Raw genomic sequence first — 15,590 nt, 5'->3', positions numbered from 1 at the left:
ATATCTGGGCCAGAGGTAACTATATTAATAAAGTCAAAAGACTCAGATGCCTAAGATAATCTTCAATGACACTATGAACAGAATTAGGAAGGGTTGCTAACTTACCAGTCCTCATCAGCTAACAGCCGTAAGGCTTCTGTAAGTGCTATTTCTGGTTTAGAAAATGGCCGTAATTCTAATGAATCCATTATCTCTGGACTGTGAGTGACAGAAGACATTCTTTCTTTATATTGTGGAATGACTCCAGGAGATGGTTCATCTAAAACAAAACATTTACATAAAGGAAGTAAGCATATTAAACTATAGGTGCTATATGAGTATTTTCTTAAATAACCTAATAGCATAAGTTTACTGTTAGACAAAAACATTGCAATAAGTCTACATCACATGTACTTAGAAGTGTATCTTTTATATTAATTTTTCCATACAAAATAATAGCTGTATAAAGTACAGATCTAAGTTACAAGAAAACGTTGAAATACACCAGTTAGACTATTTGGGTGAGCAAGACTGTTTGAAAAAGTAAAACTGACACTGAGCAATGGAGTTGCAACCCTAACAACATACTGAGTGTATACACATTCAAAATTATTAATATATTCAATAAAATAAAAATGTTTCTAACACTGCTGAGCCACAAGCAGACCTAGGGTTTTTGTTGTTGTCATTGTCATTGGATTTGATTTTTTTTTCAAAGATTTATTCATTTATTATATATAAGTACATTGTAGCTGTCTTCAGATACACCAGAAGAGGGCATCAGATCCCATTACAGATGGTTGTGAGCCACCATGTGGTTGCTGGGAATTGAACTCAGGACCTCTGGAAGAGCAGTCAGTGCTCTTTTTTTTTTGGTTCTTTTTTTCGGAGCTGGGGACCGAACCCAGGGCCTTGCGCTTCCTAGGTAAGCGCTCTACCACTGAGCTAAATCCCCAGCCCCGCAGTCAGTGCTCTTAACCTCTGAACCATCTGTCCAGCCCTGGATTTGATTTTTAAGGACACATCTTGATACCAATCATGCTTGATCCATTATTTACTCTACACAGTGAACTCATTAAAGCAGCTCTTCCCAGAAAGAGAATTTCCACATCTCTTCAATGATTCTGAAGCCACACCATGCATCTGCACCACACTGTGACTGTGAGTAGCCTTTTCCAGATCTACTCCAGCTTCTGTCCCCATCCCAGTACAAAAACCATCTCTTGTTGGTGGTGATTTTTGGCCTTAGACTTTGCTCTTAGGAGTTTGTCACTTTATCACTCAGATGGATGCAGGCTAAAAGCACAAAAGCAGTTTGGCTGAGGCTGAGACAGCTAAAAACTATAAGAACAAAAGGAGAGGAGTAGACAACAGGAAATAGTAAAACTCGGCAGAAAACCATCAAATAGAAACATAAAGAATAATACAAAGAATCAACAAAACAAAAGCTGATTCTTTGAGAAAAATCAACAAGACAGATAAACCCCTAGCCAAACTAACTACAGGGCCCAGAAACAGTATCCAAATTAACAAAATCAGAAATGAAAAGGGAGACATAAAAACAGAAACTGAGTTAACTAAAAAAAAGAATCAGACGCTTCTACAAAAGCCTATACTCAACAAAACTGGGAAATCTATATGAAACAGATGATTTTCTAGATGGACTCCAGATACCAAAGTTAAATCAGGATCAGATAAACCATCTAAACAGTCCCATAAAACCTAAAGAAATAGAACAAGTCAGGAAAAACCTCTCAACTGAAAAAAAGGCAGGGGCCAGATGAAATTAGTCCTTCAAAGAAGAGCTAATACCAATAACTCCTCAAACTATTCCATAAAATAGAAACAGAAGGAATACCACTTAATTCATTCTATGAAGCCACAATTATTCTGATACCCAAACCAACCAAAAACCCAACAAAAAAAAGAGAACCCCAGACTAATTTCCCTTATGAATATTGATGCACAAATACGCGACAAAATCCTCACAAACAGAATCCAAGAACATCAAAATGATCATTCACCAGATCAAGTAGTTTTCATCCTAGAGATGCAACACATGAAAATCCATTAATGTAATGCACTAGATAAACAAACTCAGAGGAAAAAAAAAAACATGATCATTGTATTGGATGCTAAAAAAGCATTTTGACAAAAATACAATGTTAAAAGCATTGGAGAGATCAGGAATTCAAGGTCCATACCTAAGCATAGTAAAACCAATATACCGCAAACCAACAGCCAATATCAAATTAAATATAGAGATACTTGAAGCAATCCCACTAAAATTTGGGACAAGGATGCCCACTCTCCCCATATCTATTCAATATAGTACTCAAGTGCTAGTTAGTGCAAAAAGACAACTAAAGGAGATCAAGGGGATACAAACTGACAAAGAAGAAGTCAAGGCATCACTATTTGCCTTGATATATGATTATATGAGATTATATGATAGTATACATGAGCAACCCCAAAAATTCTACCTGAGAATTTTTACAGCTGTCAACTCTAGCAAAGTGGCAGGATATAAAATTAACTCAAACAAATCAGTATCTCTCCTTTATTCAAATGATAAACTGGCTGAGAAAGAAATTAGGGAAACAACACCCTTCACAATAATATAAAATATCTTGGGGTAACTAATAAAAAAAGACCTATATGACAAGAACTTCAAATCTCTCAAGAAAAAGAATTGAAGAAGACCTCAGAAAATGAAGAGATCTCCTATGCTCAAGGATTGGTAGAATTAACATAGTAAAAATGGCTTCTGCTGGGGTTGGAGAGATGGCTCAGCAGTTAAAAGCACTGGCTGCTCTTCCAGAGGTCCTGCGTTCAATTCCCAACAACCATATAGTGGCTCACAACCATTTGAATGGGGTCTGATGCCCTCTTCTGGTGTGTCTGAAGGCAGCTATAGTACATTCATATATACAAAATAAATAATTCTAAAAAAATGGCTAACCTATCAAAAGCAGTCTACAGATTCAATGCAATCCTCATCAAAATTCAATACAATTCTTCAAAGACATGGAAAGAGCACTTCTCAAACTCTTTGGCACAGAGGCAAGGGAGGTAGGTAGGAAATTTCCTAAACACAACTACAATGGCTCAGGTTCTACGACCAAGAATTGATAATGGGACCTCATGAAACTGAAAAGATACTGTACAGCAAAGGACATAGAACAAATCGGTAACCTACAAATTGGGAAAAAAATCTTCAGTAACCCCATATCCAATAGAGGGCTAATATCCGAAATATATAAAGAACTCAAGAAGCTAACTTCCAAAAAACCGAAACAACTCAATCAAAAACTGGGGATAAAACTAAACCAAGAATTTACAACAGAGGGATCCGAAATAGCTGAGAAGCACTTAAAGAAGTGTTCGAAGTCCTTAGTCATCAGGGAAATGCAAATCAGAACAACCCTGAGATTTCACCTCACACCAGTCAAAATGGCTAAGATCAAAAACTCAGGTAACAGCACATGCTGGCAAGGATGTGGAGAAAGAGGAACACTCCTCCATTGTTGGTGGGATTGCAAGCTGGTACAACCAGTCTGGAAATCAATCTGGAGGTTCCTCAGAAAATTAGAAACAGACCTACCTGAAGACCCAGCTATATCACTCTTGAGCTTTACCCAAAAGATGCCCCACCATGTCATAGGGACACATGTTCCACTATGCTTATAGCGGCCTTATTTGTGATGGCCAGAAGCTGGAAACAACCCAGATGTCCCATAACAGAAGAATGGATACAGAAAATGTGGTTCGTTTACACAATGGAGTATTGCTCAGCTATTAAGACTGATGACACTATGAGTTTTACAGACAAATGGATGGAAGCATAAAATATCCTGAGTGAAGTAACTCAGACCCAAAAGTTCATGCATGTTATGTACTCACTAGTAAGTGGATATTAGCCAAAAAACACTACAGAATACCCAGGATACAGTACATAGAACACAAGAAGTTAACAAGCTTAAGGGCCCAAGTGAAGATGCCTCAATTCTACTTGGGAGGGAGAAGAAAGCCATCATAGGGCAGAGGGAGGGAAGGACCTGGCTGGGAGAGGAGAAGAGAGGGGGAAAAGAGGAACATGATCAGGTACTGGGCAGGGGCTAGGGGAAACAAGACTGAAGCCCTGAGGGCCAGCATAAAGAATGGAAACAGGTAGGAGGTGGGTGGTGGGGGGGGGGGGATTCTCTAGAATTACCAGACACATGGGAGGTGAGAGACTCTCAGGACTCAATTAGATGGAATGCCAACAGTGCAGAGAGGGAACCTGTAGAGTCCACCTCCAGTAGAAAGACAGGGCATTAAGTGGAGGGATGGGGTTGCCATCCCACAGTCAAAAACTCTGACCTAGAATTATTCCTGTCTAAAAGAACCGCAGGGACAAAAGTGGGGGAAAGGAGGTCTAGTGATAGGCCCAAATTGGGATCCAGCTTAAGGGGAGACAACAAGGCATGAAACTATTACTGATGCTATAGTGTGCATATAGACAGGAGCCTAGCATGGCTGCCCTTCCAGAGGCCCAACAAGCAGCTGAGTCAGATGTAGATACACTCAACCAATGGACAGAAGCTGATGACCCCTGGCATTGAATTAGGGAAAAGCTAGAAGTTGAGGAGGAAGGTGACCTCATAGGAAGACCAGCTGTCTTGACTGACCTGGACTCCTGAGATCTCTCAGACACTGAGAGCCACCAACCAAGAAGCATACACTAGCTGATATGAGGTCCCTGATACATATGCAGCAGAGGACTGCAGGGTCTGGCCTCAGTGAGAGAAGACGCACCTAACCCTCAAAGAGACTTGAGCCCTCAGGGAGTGGGAGGGCTGGTGGGGTGAGGGTGGGGATGTGGGAACATCCTCTTCGAGACAGGGTGGGTGGATGGAGGAGGAATGGGATGAGGAACTGTTGGAGGGCAGACCAGAATAACAACTAAACTGTAAAAAAAAAAGGTTAAAGAATGATAATAATAATAAAAAAAAAGAACAAAGGGAATCAATGATCAATGTGGTCTAATTTCTAAAAACCGTGTGGATATATATTTATTTTACTATACAGCTATCAATTTAAAAATGAAAAACATTGATCTCTATAGAAATGATTATAGCAATGCAGACTTTTACTATTGACATATAATATTTTTATTAATTTATTCTTTGACAACTTTCTATATGTATATAAAATATTATGGTAACAGAATCCCTCCACACTCTATTAATATAGTACTAATGAAGTCCATGTGTAGCAATATAAATGGTGCTTCATCTATAATCATTTATTTACCAGACATTTTCGAGGCACTATCTAAGATATTGGGAAAACATCTCTCAGTAATGCCCTGAGAGCATCACATAAGACTATGTCTAAGTATTAGAAAGGGAGAAAAATCCAAACAAATAAAGAATGGGCTTTTGTGAGAAAAAAAAAAATCAACTGGTTCTCTTCATGTAGCGATGTTAAAAAAGAAATTACTAGGGGCTGGGGATTTAGCTCAGTGGTAGAGCGCTTACCTAGGAAGCGCAAGGCCCTGGGTTCGGTCCCCAGCTCCGAAAAAAAGAACCAAAAAAAAAAAAAAAAAAAAAAAAGAAATTACTAGGTTCTAGAAAATAATTATCATAAAAGATTATTAACCATGATATTGGTAAGGAAACCTTGAAATCACAAGAATAAGAACTTTCATTTGATGCTGTTCTCCATACATACATAGAAATCCTTCAAAATTGAAACTCTCAAGGTCAAGAATGTATTAGCCATATTTTACTGAGTTCTTTATTATAGACCTTGATCAATGTTTTACAGATTCCTTTTTCTTTAGATTTAGTTTATCTGGTATATTACATGAGTCCGTGTGGGTGTCTGTAGAAGCAAAGAAAAAAACGAAGATGGTTGGGGGCCGCTCAACATGTGTGCTGAGAAGTGGTACATCACATGGTAGGAAGATGATGTCAAACAAAAAAATAAACCCCACTTCAATTAGCTTTTCTGGTTCAGATCTACTTTTCATTAGGCATCATGAATGTAAACACACACACACACACACACACACACACACACACACACACACACACACACCTAGCTTTGAAGTATTCCAATACCAGAAATAATTATATATAAACCAGGGAAACACAGGCTTAGAATCTCAGTATTTGGGAGGTAGAGACAGAATAATCTAGAGGACCTAGAGTCATCTGCGGCTACAGAGTGTGTTTAAGGCAAGCCAATGCTACATAAAATCTTATCTTAAAAGCACTACCACTCAAGCTCCGGTGGGGGTAGCTCTAATCTTATGCACATATGGGTCTACTAATAGGGCTTCATGGATTTCAAAGAAAAGGATATGCAGTTGTGTAATACTCAAGATCTATTCATTGGTCTTAAAGACACCCAGGAGATGCCTCAGTCATTAAATACCCAACATATAAACATTATTTCTAGCCCTAGGATCCATGTAAAAAGATGGACATGGCAACACGGGCCTCTAATTTCAGCATCTAGAAGCAGAGAGGGAAGAATCCCTGATGCTTATAGCCAGCAAGTCTGGTTGACTTGGTAAGCTCCAGGTTTGGTGAGAGACTCCAACTCAAAAAATAAAATTGAAGACTTAGATGCCAACCTATAGTAGGAGTCCATGAATACAAACAAGTAAGTGCACACACCCAAACATGGACACCCTCCCCCCACCCAATCCCCACACACCGCCACACACAGCCACACCCCAAGAAACATGGCACCTACTCTTGCCTATGTGTAGAACATAGTAGAGCTCTACAACAAACTGAACAGATGATCAATAGTGACTTACATTTTTAAAAAATATTTATTTATATTATGTACATGAGTCCACTGTAGCTGTCTTCAGACGCACCAGAAGAGGACATTGGATCCTATTACAGAGGGTTGTGAGCCACCATGTGGTTGCTGGGATTGAACTCAGGACCTCTGAGAACAGTCAGTGCTCTTAACCGCTGAGCCATCTCTCCAGCCCCTTGACTTACATTTTTTAATTACATTTATTTGTATGTGTGTATTCCATGCTGCACTTATGAAGGGCAGGGGATTATTGTTAGGGTTAGTTGTCACCTTTTACTATGTGCTTCCTGGGATTCAAACATAGGTTCAGGTTTGGCAACAAGTACTTTTACCCAATGAGCTAGCTCACCAGCCCTAGCTTGATTGTTCTGAACATGTTTTAACACAAAGTAACTTCACTATCTCAATTACCCTAACTATAATATTGGAATAGCATTTTTTAGTGAAAAAGGATTAATTCTAGTGAGTATAGAAGGGATTGTTGAGTCAATCTGAATCGAAAAACAATCCAACAGTTACATATGCTGAACTAAACTGAAGCCTGTTCCATGGTCTTAAAGCTAGGCAAAGGCAGAAGCAAACCTTAAGAAGCTGGGTGCAAAGAGTACACATGGGAGTACCCATGGCTCTAGCTGCATATGTAGCAGAGGATGACCTTGTCAGGCATCCATGGGAGACAGGCCCTTGGTCCTGTGAAGGCTTGATCCCACATTGTAGGGGAATACCAAGGATGGGAGGAGGGAGTGGGTAGGTGGGTGGGTGGGGAAGCACCCTCACAGAAGCAGGGGAGGGGATATGAGATAGGGGGTTTCCAGAGGGAAACCAGGAAAGGGTATAACATTTGAAATGTAAATACTTAAAATAGCCAATTAAAAAAACAAAGAAGCTGGGTGCATCTCCTCTGTGGTGCTGTTGCAACCACCATATTTTAACAAGCAATCATAAAACAACTTACTCTCAGATGTCATTTTCTCAGTTCCTGGATGTTTTATTCGTTCCCAGGGACTTGTTTCTTTCCGTTCACAATCTTTAGCGTCAAAAAGTTCTTTTTCTTCCTTTCTCTTTTGTCTCATTTTGTCATAAGTAGATTTTGCAATAGAAACTTTAGTCTGCATGAAAAAGTTGAAATATGTAGAATTATTCAGGAAGCTTGACTTTTAAAATATTTTTTTCCTAGAAAAGTGTGTGTATGTGCACAGGTACACAGGCATGGTGAGAAAGAGCAAGTGAACAGGAAAGAAATACATAAGCACCTCAAATGACTATAGAAAACACACTGTACTCTTTGTTTTGAGACAGGATCTCACATAGCCCATGTTGTCCTTTTCCTCTCCTTGCAGTCCTAACATTTTGATGTCAATGATTCTCTGGTCTCTTCTTCCTAACGTGCTAAGATTATAGGTACTCATTATTGATCCTGAACCAACTACATGGTTTTTAATCCTTATTTTAGAACTCCTAAAAATCTGAAAATATTATACAGTACTAATATTCAATTAAATTCATGGTTAAGGTTATCAGTCTGTCTGTGTTTGAAAACACCCCATAAACTGTTTAACATATACACATGCACAACCATAAGTACAGCATAAAAACATTATATATTACAAATTTAAGTGATTAAAAGTCAGAAATTTCGTGGCTCACAACCATCTGTAATGAGATCGGATGCCCTCTTCTGGTGTGTCTGAAGACAGCTACAGTGTACATATATATATATAATAAATCTTTAAATAAAAAAGTCAGAAATTTCAATTAACTAAAATATTAAAAAGATGAATCAAGGGTCTGGGGAGACAGTTCTGTGTAGAGAGAGTATACTGTTCAAATTTGCTGAACATAGAAGTGTAGAACACGGGGTTGGGGATTTAGCTCAGTGGTAGAGCGTTTGCCTAGGAAGCACAAGGCCCTGGGTTCGGTCCCCAGCTCCGAAAAAAAGAACCAAAAAAAAAAAAAAAAAAAAAAGTGTAGAACACAATAGCACCAGATATAGTGGTTATACTTCTAGTTCTTGTACGAGGTGGGAGGTGGAAACAGTAGAATTCCCAGAAAGCTTATGCAGCACCTAGCCAGGCTTATGCAGTATAGCGATGGAGATGTTCCTTCAAACCAGGTGCAAGTTGTGGACCAACACACAAAGTTGTGTTCTGACTTACACACACACACACACACACACACACACACACACACACACACACACACACAACACACAAATGCACGCAAACACATGCAGGAACAGGCACACAAGTTCAAAATAAAAATAAAGTTGTTAATTAAAAGAAGTTTATCACCCCACATCTTATATAAAGTACTTCTTGAGATATTTTAGTTAAAGATTAATAGATAACCATACATCTTTGTCATTTTCAACATCAAGATAGAGTGGAGTATTTTGCTGGACTGCTCTTCCATAAATCCCTGAAGGTGGTTCAATGCTTGGTTTCACTGAAAAGGTATCCTCATTTTCCACAGAGGATATCACTGGCTGGTTGCAAGTTGTTGGTGCTGAATTTGGATTTCCAAATACACCTGCAATCAAACCATCAAACAGCTATTGTTTATGTACTGGCACTCCAGATAACAAATTTTAATATTATGTATTTCATTTAAGAAACAAATACACATGTTAAATAACCATGAAATGTACAAACAAATATCCCAATCAAACGAGATAGTGATTTCTGAAAATATAGGTGAAAAACACATATTTAAGTAAAGTTAATGGCAAGACTCATAGGAAGACTGCTGTGAACCATATATTTAAGATGATTTCTGGGCTGAAGAGATAGCTCAGTGGTTAAGAGCATTGACTGCTCTTCCAGAGGTCCTGAGTTCAATTCCACATGGCTCACAACCATCTTAAATGAGATCTGATGCCCTCTTCTGGTGTGTCTGAAGATAGCTATAGTGTGCTTATATATAATAAATAAATCTTTTTTTTTTTCCGGAGCTGGGGACCGAACCCAGGGCCTTGCGCTTGCTAGGCAAGTGCTCTACCACTGAGCTAATCCCCAATCCCTAAATCTTTTTTAAAAATAAAGTTAACTTCTAAGTACAAAGCTTTGAACTGGGATTTGTTTAGATACACAAGGAAGAAAGGAAAACATAAATTCTGAAGTAGATACAGTTATATGGAAAGTTGGACCAAAAGAAAGAAAATAAAAAAACCATGTCCAAAGTATAATGGTTTGAGTAAAAATAACCCCATAGGCTTGTAAATTGTAATCCTTGGTCACTAGGGAGGGGAACAATTTGAAAAGATGGAACTATGGTCTTGTTGGAAGTGTGTCCCTGAGAGTGTGCACTGTGGTTGGTATCAAAGGCCCATGTCAAGTCCGGAGTCTTTCTCTTCCTGCTGCCTGTGGAGAAGATGTAGAGCTCTCAGACATTTCTCTAGCACAGTGTCTGCCTGTGGAGAAGATGTAGAGCTCTCAGACATTTCTCTAGCACAGTGTCTATCTGCATGCTTACCATGCTTTCCTCCACAAGATAATCGACTACACCTCTGAAACTCTAAACCAGTCCCAATTAAATGTTTTCCTTTATAAGAGTTGCTGTGGTCACTGTGTCTGTTCAGAGGAACAGAACGCTGACAAAGACACAATAGAAATTGAAATTATAGACAATAAATCGTCAATAAGGACATTTTCAGAGACGCTGACTGAGATGCACCTTGAAGGTGAGTGGGCTGGGGTCCTATACTGAACAGAAAGCAGGAACTAAGCTGTACATGAATGCTTATTGCTCTGCTCCTTTTTGCAAATGCAGTGTTACCAGCTACCCTGCTGCCATAAGATTTCCCTAACACAATACACTATTCCCTTAAATCATGAGCTAAACTGAACTCCTTACCTCTTGTTTTTTGTAAGGTATCTGGTTAATCATGAGAAAAGTAAGACAGCATTTATATTAAGAAAAAAAAATTTAAAGATACTTAATTATCCTACTTCAAGGTCCTTTTACATCTCTAAAATATATAACATGGGATCATTCTCATTTATTAGAAACAATAAATTTTATATTAAGTTATATTATTACAGAGATAAAGATTCCGATTTGACTTTAAAGCATAATAAAATTATCATAGTTCCCTCAGAACTATGAAGTAGCCGACTACTTTTGAAAGTTACTAACGTGAACAACTCATAATTTCACTCAAGGGCAGCATTCATGGTTAGTTCTTTAAATTTAATATGGATAAGATTTGTTTATGTGTAAAGAATGCATAAATTAATAGGATAAATAACTTTGAAAATACCTTTTCCAACAATTACTACTGAGTCTTCTGATAAGGTATTTGTAGCTGTGAAGTCAAAACTAGAAATCTGCTGTAAATTTGATGACCTTGTAAATCCTAAAACAAAGAAAAAGGAAGAAAAAAGGGGGGAGCAAAAAGACACATTTAAAAATACTACAGTATATTTTAGGATATGTGTCCTTTTAAAATTGAAAATTTATTTCATAAAAAATACAGATGAATTAACTCAATGAATATTTAAAATCAGAATACTCACTATATATTAGCTACCACAGAGAACAACAATAAAACCCTCCTTCCCTCAAGGAGTTTACCCAGGCCAGGGCTGAAGATGAGAGAAACATACAATCATATAGTTGTAGAGTGACCATCAGAAAGCTAAGAAATGACAGTGGAGGAAACAGCTCATACCAAAAAGAGATGAGGCCAATCTCAAGAAAACTGCACTCTTCTACGCTGCTCAAATTGAGTTATTTCCCCAATTTACTACAGGTAAATACACAGCCTAACATTCTTGACTACCTCTCCATCTTTGATTTCAAATGATTAGAAATAATGAAGTACAAAAGTACCCCTCCCCCTTTTTCTTTGTGTCATTTTTTTGAGGCAGAGTCTTGTTATGTAGCCAGGGTAGCCTCAAATGTACAAACATCTTGCTGCTACCTCCTGAGTCTTGAGACTACAGGTATGCACCACTATGTCTAGTTAAAATGTTCATCTTATCAGCTCCACACTTGTCACATGCTCCCCACTGCCCAAAAGTCACCTCTTTAGTTATTGAAACTCACAATGTACACCTGGCTGGCCTTAAACTCGTGGTAACCCTCCAGCCACAAGCTCCCGAATACTGAGAGTACAAGAAGGAACGACTACCTGGCTAAAGAAATTGCTTTAAATGCAGCTGGCATAGAAGAACTTAGGAAATGGACAAAGCACTCACCTACAGTACTGATCACTATTGCAATTTTAAAATATAATAGTTACAATGGCTAGTGACAACAGAGAATTCTGCCTAGCAACTGCCACATCTTGGGTCCATAGTTACCACCTACATAAACAAGTTACTCATGACTTTCTTACTATATCTGAGTGGTGAAAATGCTTATAAAAAAGCTGTTGGTATGTATATACCTGTACATGTTCTTGGGGTGAAGCCCAGTATGGATTCTTAGTTTTAACTAATTTTTACTTCTTTGCATTGGCTCCTTTAGACAAGAGCATAGACCATAAACCTAAAAAGTTATTTAAGAAATTACCTATCAGTAGAATGGTAAATTAAAAACCTTAAAAGTTAAGAATTCTTCGTATTATTTTTTCTTGGTATGCTTAGAGAAGATTCTGACTTAGATATATTGAATATTTAAAGTATAATTTGCATAAAATTTACAAACCTTTTGTATGCTTATGTCTTGGATGTTCCTTATTTTGTATTTTTAAAGCACTAGGTAAAATGTCATGTGACCTATCCTCTTCAAAATCACCACATCCAAACCCATAGTTCATACGTTGACCAATTATGCTTACACTGGATGTAGTTATCCCTATAAAATAAAATAATATTTATTTAAATAATTTGGTAATATTTACAATAGGTATATATCTCTCCTCTAAATCTATTTTGTTAAATACCTTTTTAAAAAGATCAGCAGCATTAGAAATTACGTTAGTAATTTTTAGTTTTACTATATTTTAAGCTATGTAACTTTCAATGAATAAAAATATAATGTTTAAAAGAGTTAATTAAATTATTATATGTTAAACTTGATGTAGTGGTGCATACCTGTAATACTAGCATTCAAAAACTAGAGATAGGATCACAAGTCTGGGGTCAGCCTAGGCTACATAAAAAGTTCAATGACAACTAGGGCTTCAAAAAATGAATTAAGAACTTATCTGATTAAATTAATAAATAACATCCTTAAATTTTCACAAAAATAAAAATAAAAAAATTCAAATGTTATATCAATGGCTCATTTTATACAAAAAAAGAAAAAGAAAAAGATAAAAGAAACAATTCCAAATGTTAAAACAGAGGGATAAGGGAGACTATGTTCTTTATTCCTTTCTCTTGTGCTCCCATGTGATGAGTGTACACTGGTCTGGCTAATGACACAGACACGTCACATGACTAAGAGCTCTATACCTGCAATCATGTTCAATAGATGGTAGATTTCTGCCCTGAAAATTAATTGCTGAGAGATCCTGGTAAGCCATTTAATGTGTGTAAAATTGGAAGGAGAGTAAAACTTTCCCCAGAACTGTCACATGAGTTAACGCAGGAAACTGAATGCTAGACACAGTGACATGTGCTTTAAAAGGTTCTAGAGCTTGGGATGCTGAAACAGGACAGCATGTTTGAGTTTGAGGTTAGCATGGGCTATATACAAAAAGCTTAAGGCTAGCCTGGTCTACACAATGAGGCATTGTTTTATATATCCCCTCTCCCTGGGGGGAGGGGGGGGACGGCAAAAACACATAAAGAACTTAGTGTACTGCCTAGCATATTGCAAATACTCAAATAATATAATATCTCTAAAAAAGATAAAATATAACACTATTGTATACATCCCTTTAACAAGTAGCAAAGAATTTACTTCTTGTTAAATATTTGAATGTTTAAAATCTACATTTGCATGTTTAAATTGTCTATACCACACTAATATTTTACCACTACTGGAGCTATAAAATGTTTTACTAAATAAAATTCCTATTCAGTATTTTTGCATCCCTTACCATTTTTAGACATAGCTCCAATATAAAACAGCAAGCAATAATATACTTCATGTTTAAATAATGTAATACTTGGGGCTGAAGAGCTGGCTCAATCGTTAATAGCACTGAGAGGTTTTCCAAAAAAGACCCTGATTCAATTCCCAGCAGCCACACGGCCCCGACAATTGTTTATATAACTCTAGTTCCAGGGCATCTGACACATTCACACAGACTTACATGCAGGCAAAACACCAGTACGCAAAAAGTAAAAATGAATTATTAGTAATGTAATACTTTAATGAAAACAAAATAGCTGAAAAAGTGCTGGGTATTGGAAGCTGAGCTAGGAAGAACAGGAGATAAAAGGACTACTTACACAAACATGGCCCTAGGTTAGATTCCCCAGTACCATGCGAGACTGGCATGGGCACTACTAATATTTGGCAATAATGGTATGTGAAAGTACTTTAGGAAATTCAGTATTAGTTACAGTAAAAGATAAAATATACGAGGAAACATTCCCTGGAAATACTGCAGTGAGGTATGCTGTCTTTATCATCTTTATACCACTTCTGGATTTAACTTCACACAATCTCTCTTTTTTTTTTTTTTTGGTTCTTTTTTTCGGAGCTGGGGACCGAACCCAGGGCCTTGCGCTTCCTAGGTAAGCGCTCTACCACTGAGCTAAATCCCCAGCCCCACAATCTCTCTTTTGATCAGTATTTTTTTCATGTTTTACAATAAAAGTACATTTGTAGGAATCACTTACTTACTGATAACAAAGCAAGCTCAAATGAAAATGATCCTAAATATTATCAACTTAATAGTTTGACAACTGTTAAATTTATCAAGGATATCTTACAGTAAACCCAGTAACAATAGTGGTTCTAAAGTTTGTCACTAGAAATCCCCAAGAGTTGAGAAGAGTAGCAATTTCTCATCATAAACAGATTGTTTAGTAGGTATAAGGTGTGGCCTCAGAATCTATTCACGTGCAAAAACGAAGTGTGTATGGAAATTAACAAATACTTGTTAATTTTGGAAAAATACAACATATTATACATAGAGGTAGATGTTATTATAGTCAATCACTGATTGATATAAATACCACCTAAGTTCTCAAAAGTAGTAGCAGAAAGGAACTCAAATCTAGGCTTTAAATAAGTCACTTTTCTAATCCTAAAGTAAACTTCCTGAAGTGTTCCTTTTATAATTAGATTCAATCTAGGAATCAGCAGCCTCTTCAACCCTGCACAAATGTATTTAAAATTATAAATAATGTTAGAAATGCTCAGTAGTAAAAAAGGATTAGAGAATTTAAGATTTTTCATGTCCCTTCCTGTGGTGATATATACTAGTGAAAGCCATCAGGTACTTTATATGTGCTATATGCTTAAGGCTTCATTACTCTTCTCCAGCTCTTTCTGATTAGATTGAGAAACAAGGTTGCAGAGTGGTTAATTTGTACAGGGTGTGACTATTATTATATATTAATTTGGAATTATAGTGGTATTCTTTAATACACTAAAGCTAGTAAATAGTGACTCTGCATGTTGAGTATATATGTCTCGATGTTGAATATTAGCTTTTGCAAGCCAGAAAGCCAAGCACACTCATTTAAGTCAAGTATTCAAGATTAGGTCAGGCACTTGGCAGTTAACTGAGGAATACAATCATTGGAAACCAAGAATCTGAGAATTACCTGGACTCAGTGGCACATGCTTATAACCTCAGCATTCAGGAGGCTAAGGAACAGGTACTGTCAGTTCCTGTTAGTGTTACACAGAGACTACATGAAAATAACAATTCTAAAAAGAAT

At 37.2% G+C, this 15,590-nt stretch overlaps 1 protein-coding gene across 9 annotated transcripts in view; it reads right to left on the bottom strand.

Annotated features, from left to right (window-relative positions):
- Positions 1-15,590, bottom strand: part of Togaram1 (TOG array regulator of axonemal microtubules 1) — a 64,336-nt gene that overhangs the window by 21,968 nt on the left and 26,778 nt on the right. For 4 of the 9 annotated variants that reach the window (XR_010052087.1, XM_234236.11, XM_063261915.1 and 1 more), the window contains exons 8-12: positions 12,451-12,600; positions 11,060-11,155; positions 9,155-9,330; positions 7,757-7,910; positions 106-259 (exon numbers count right to left, since the gene is read on the bottom strand). Coding sequence is in view for 8 of the 9 variants with exons in the window: in XM_234236.11 (XP_234236.4) it covers positions 106-259; positions 7,757-7,910; positions 9,155-9,330; positions 11,060-11,155; positions 12,451-12,600 (730 nt within the window). In the remaining variant the exon portion in view is untranslated. Of the gene's footprint in view, positions 1-105; positions 260-7,756; positions 7,911-9,154; positions 9,331-9,732; positions 10,211-11,059; positions 11,156-12,450; positions 12,601-15,590 lie in introns of those variants that run through there. The other 5 variants (XM_008764689.4, NM_001427294.1, XM_006240139.5 and 2 more) reach the window with 5 other exon arrangements.

Source organism: Rattus norvegicus, chromosome 6 (genome assembly GCF_036323735.1).
Source record: "Rattus norvegicus strain BN/NHsdMcwi chromosome 6, GRCr8, whole genome shotgun sequence".
NCBI classification, from domain to species: Eukaryota; Metazoa; Chordata; class Mammalia; order Rodentia; family Muridae; genus Rattus; species Rattus norvegicus.
Note: the sequence above shows the minus strand (reverse complement) of the source record. Positions and strands in the feature narration are given on the sequence as shown.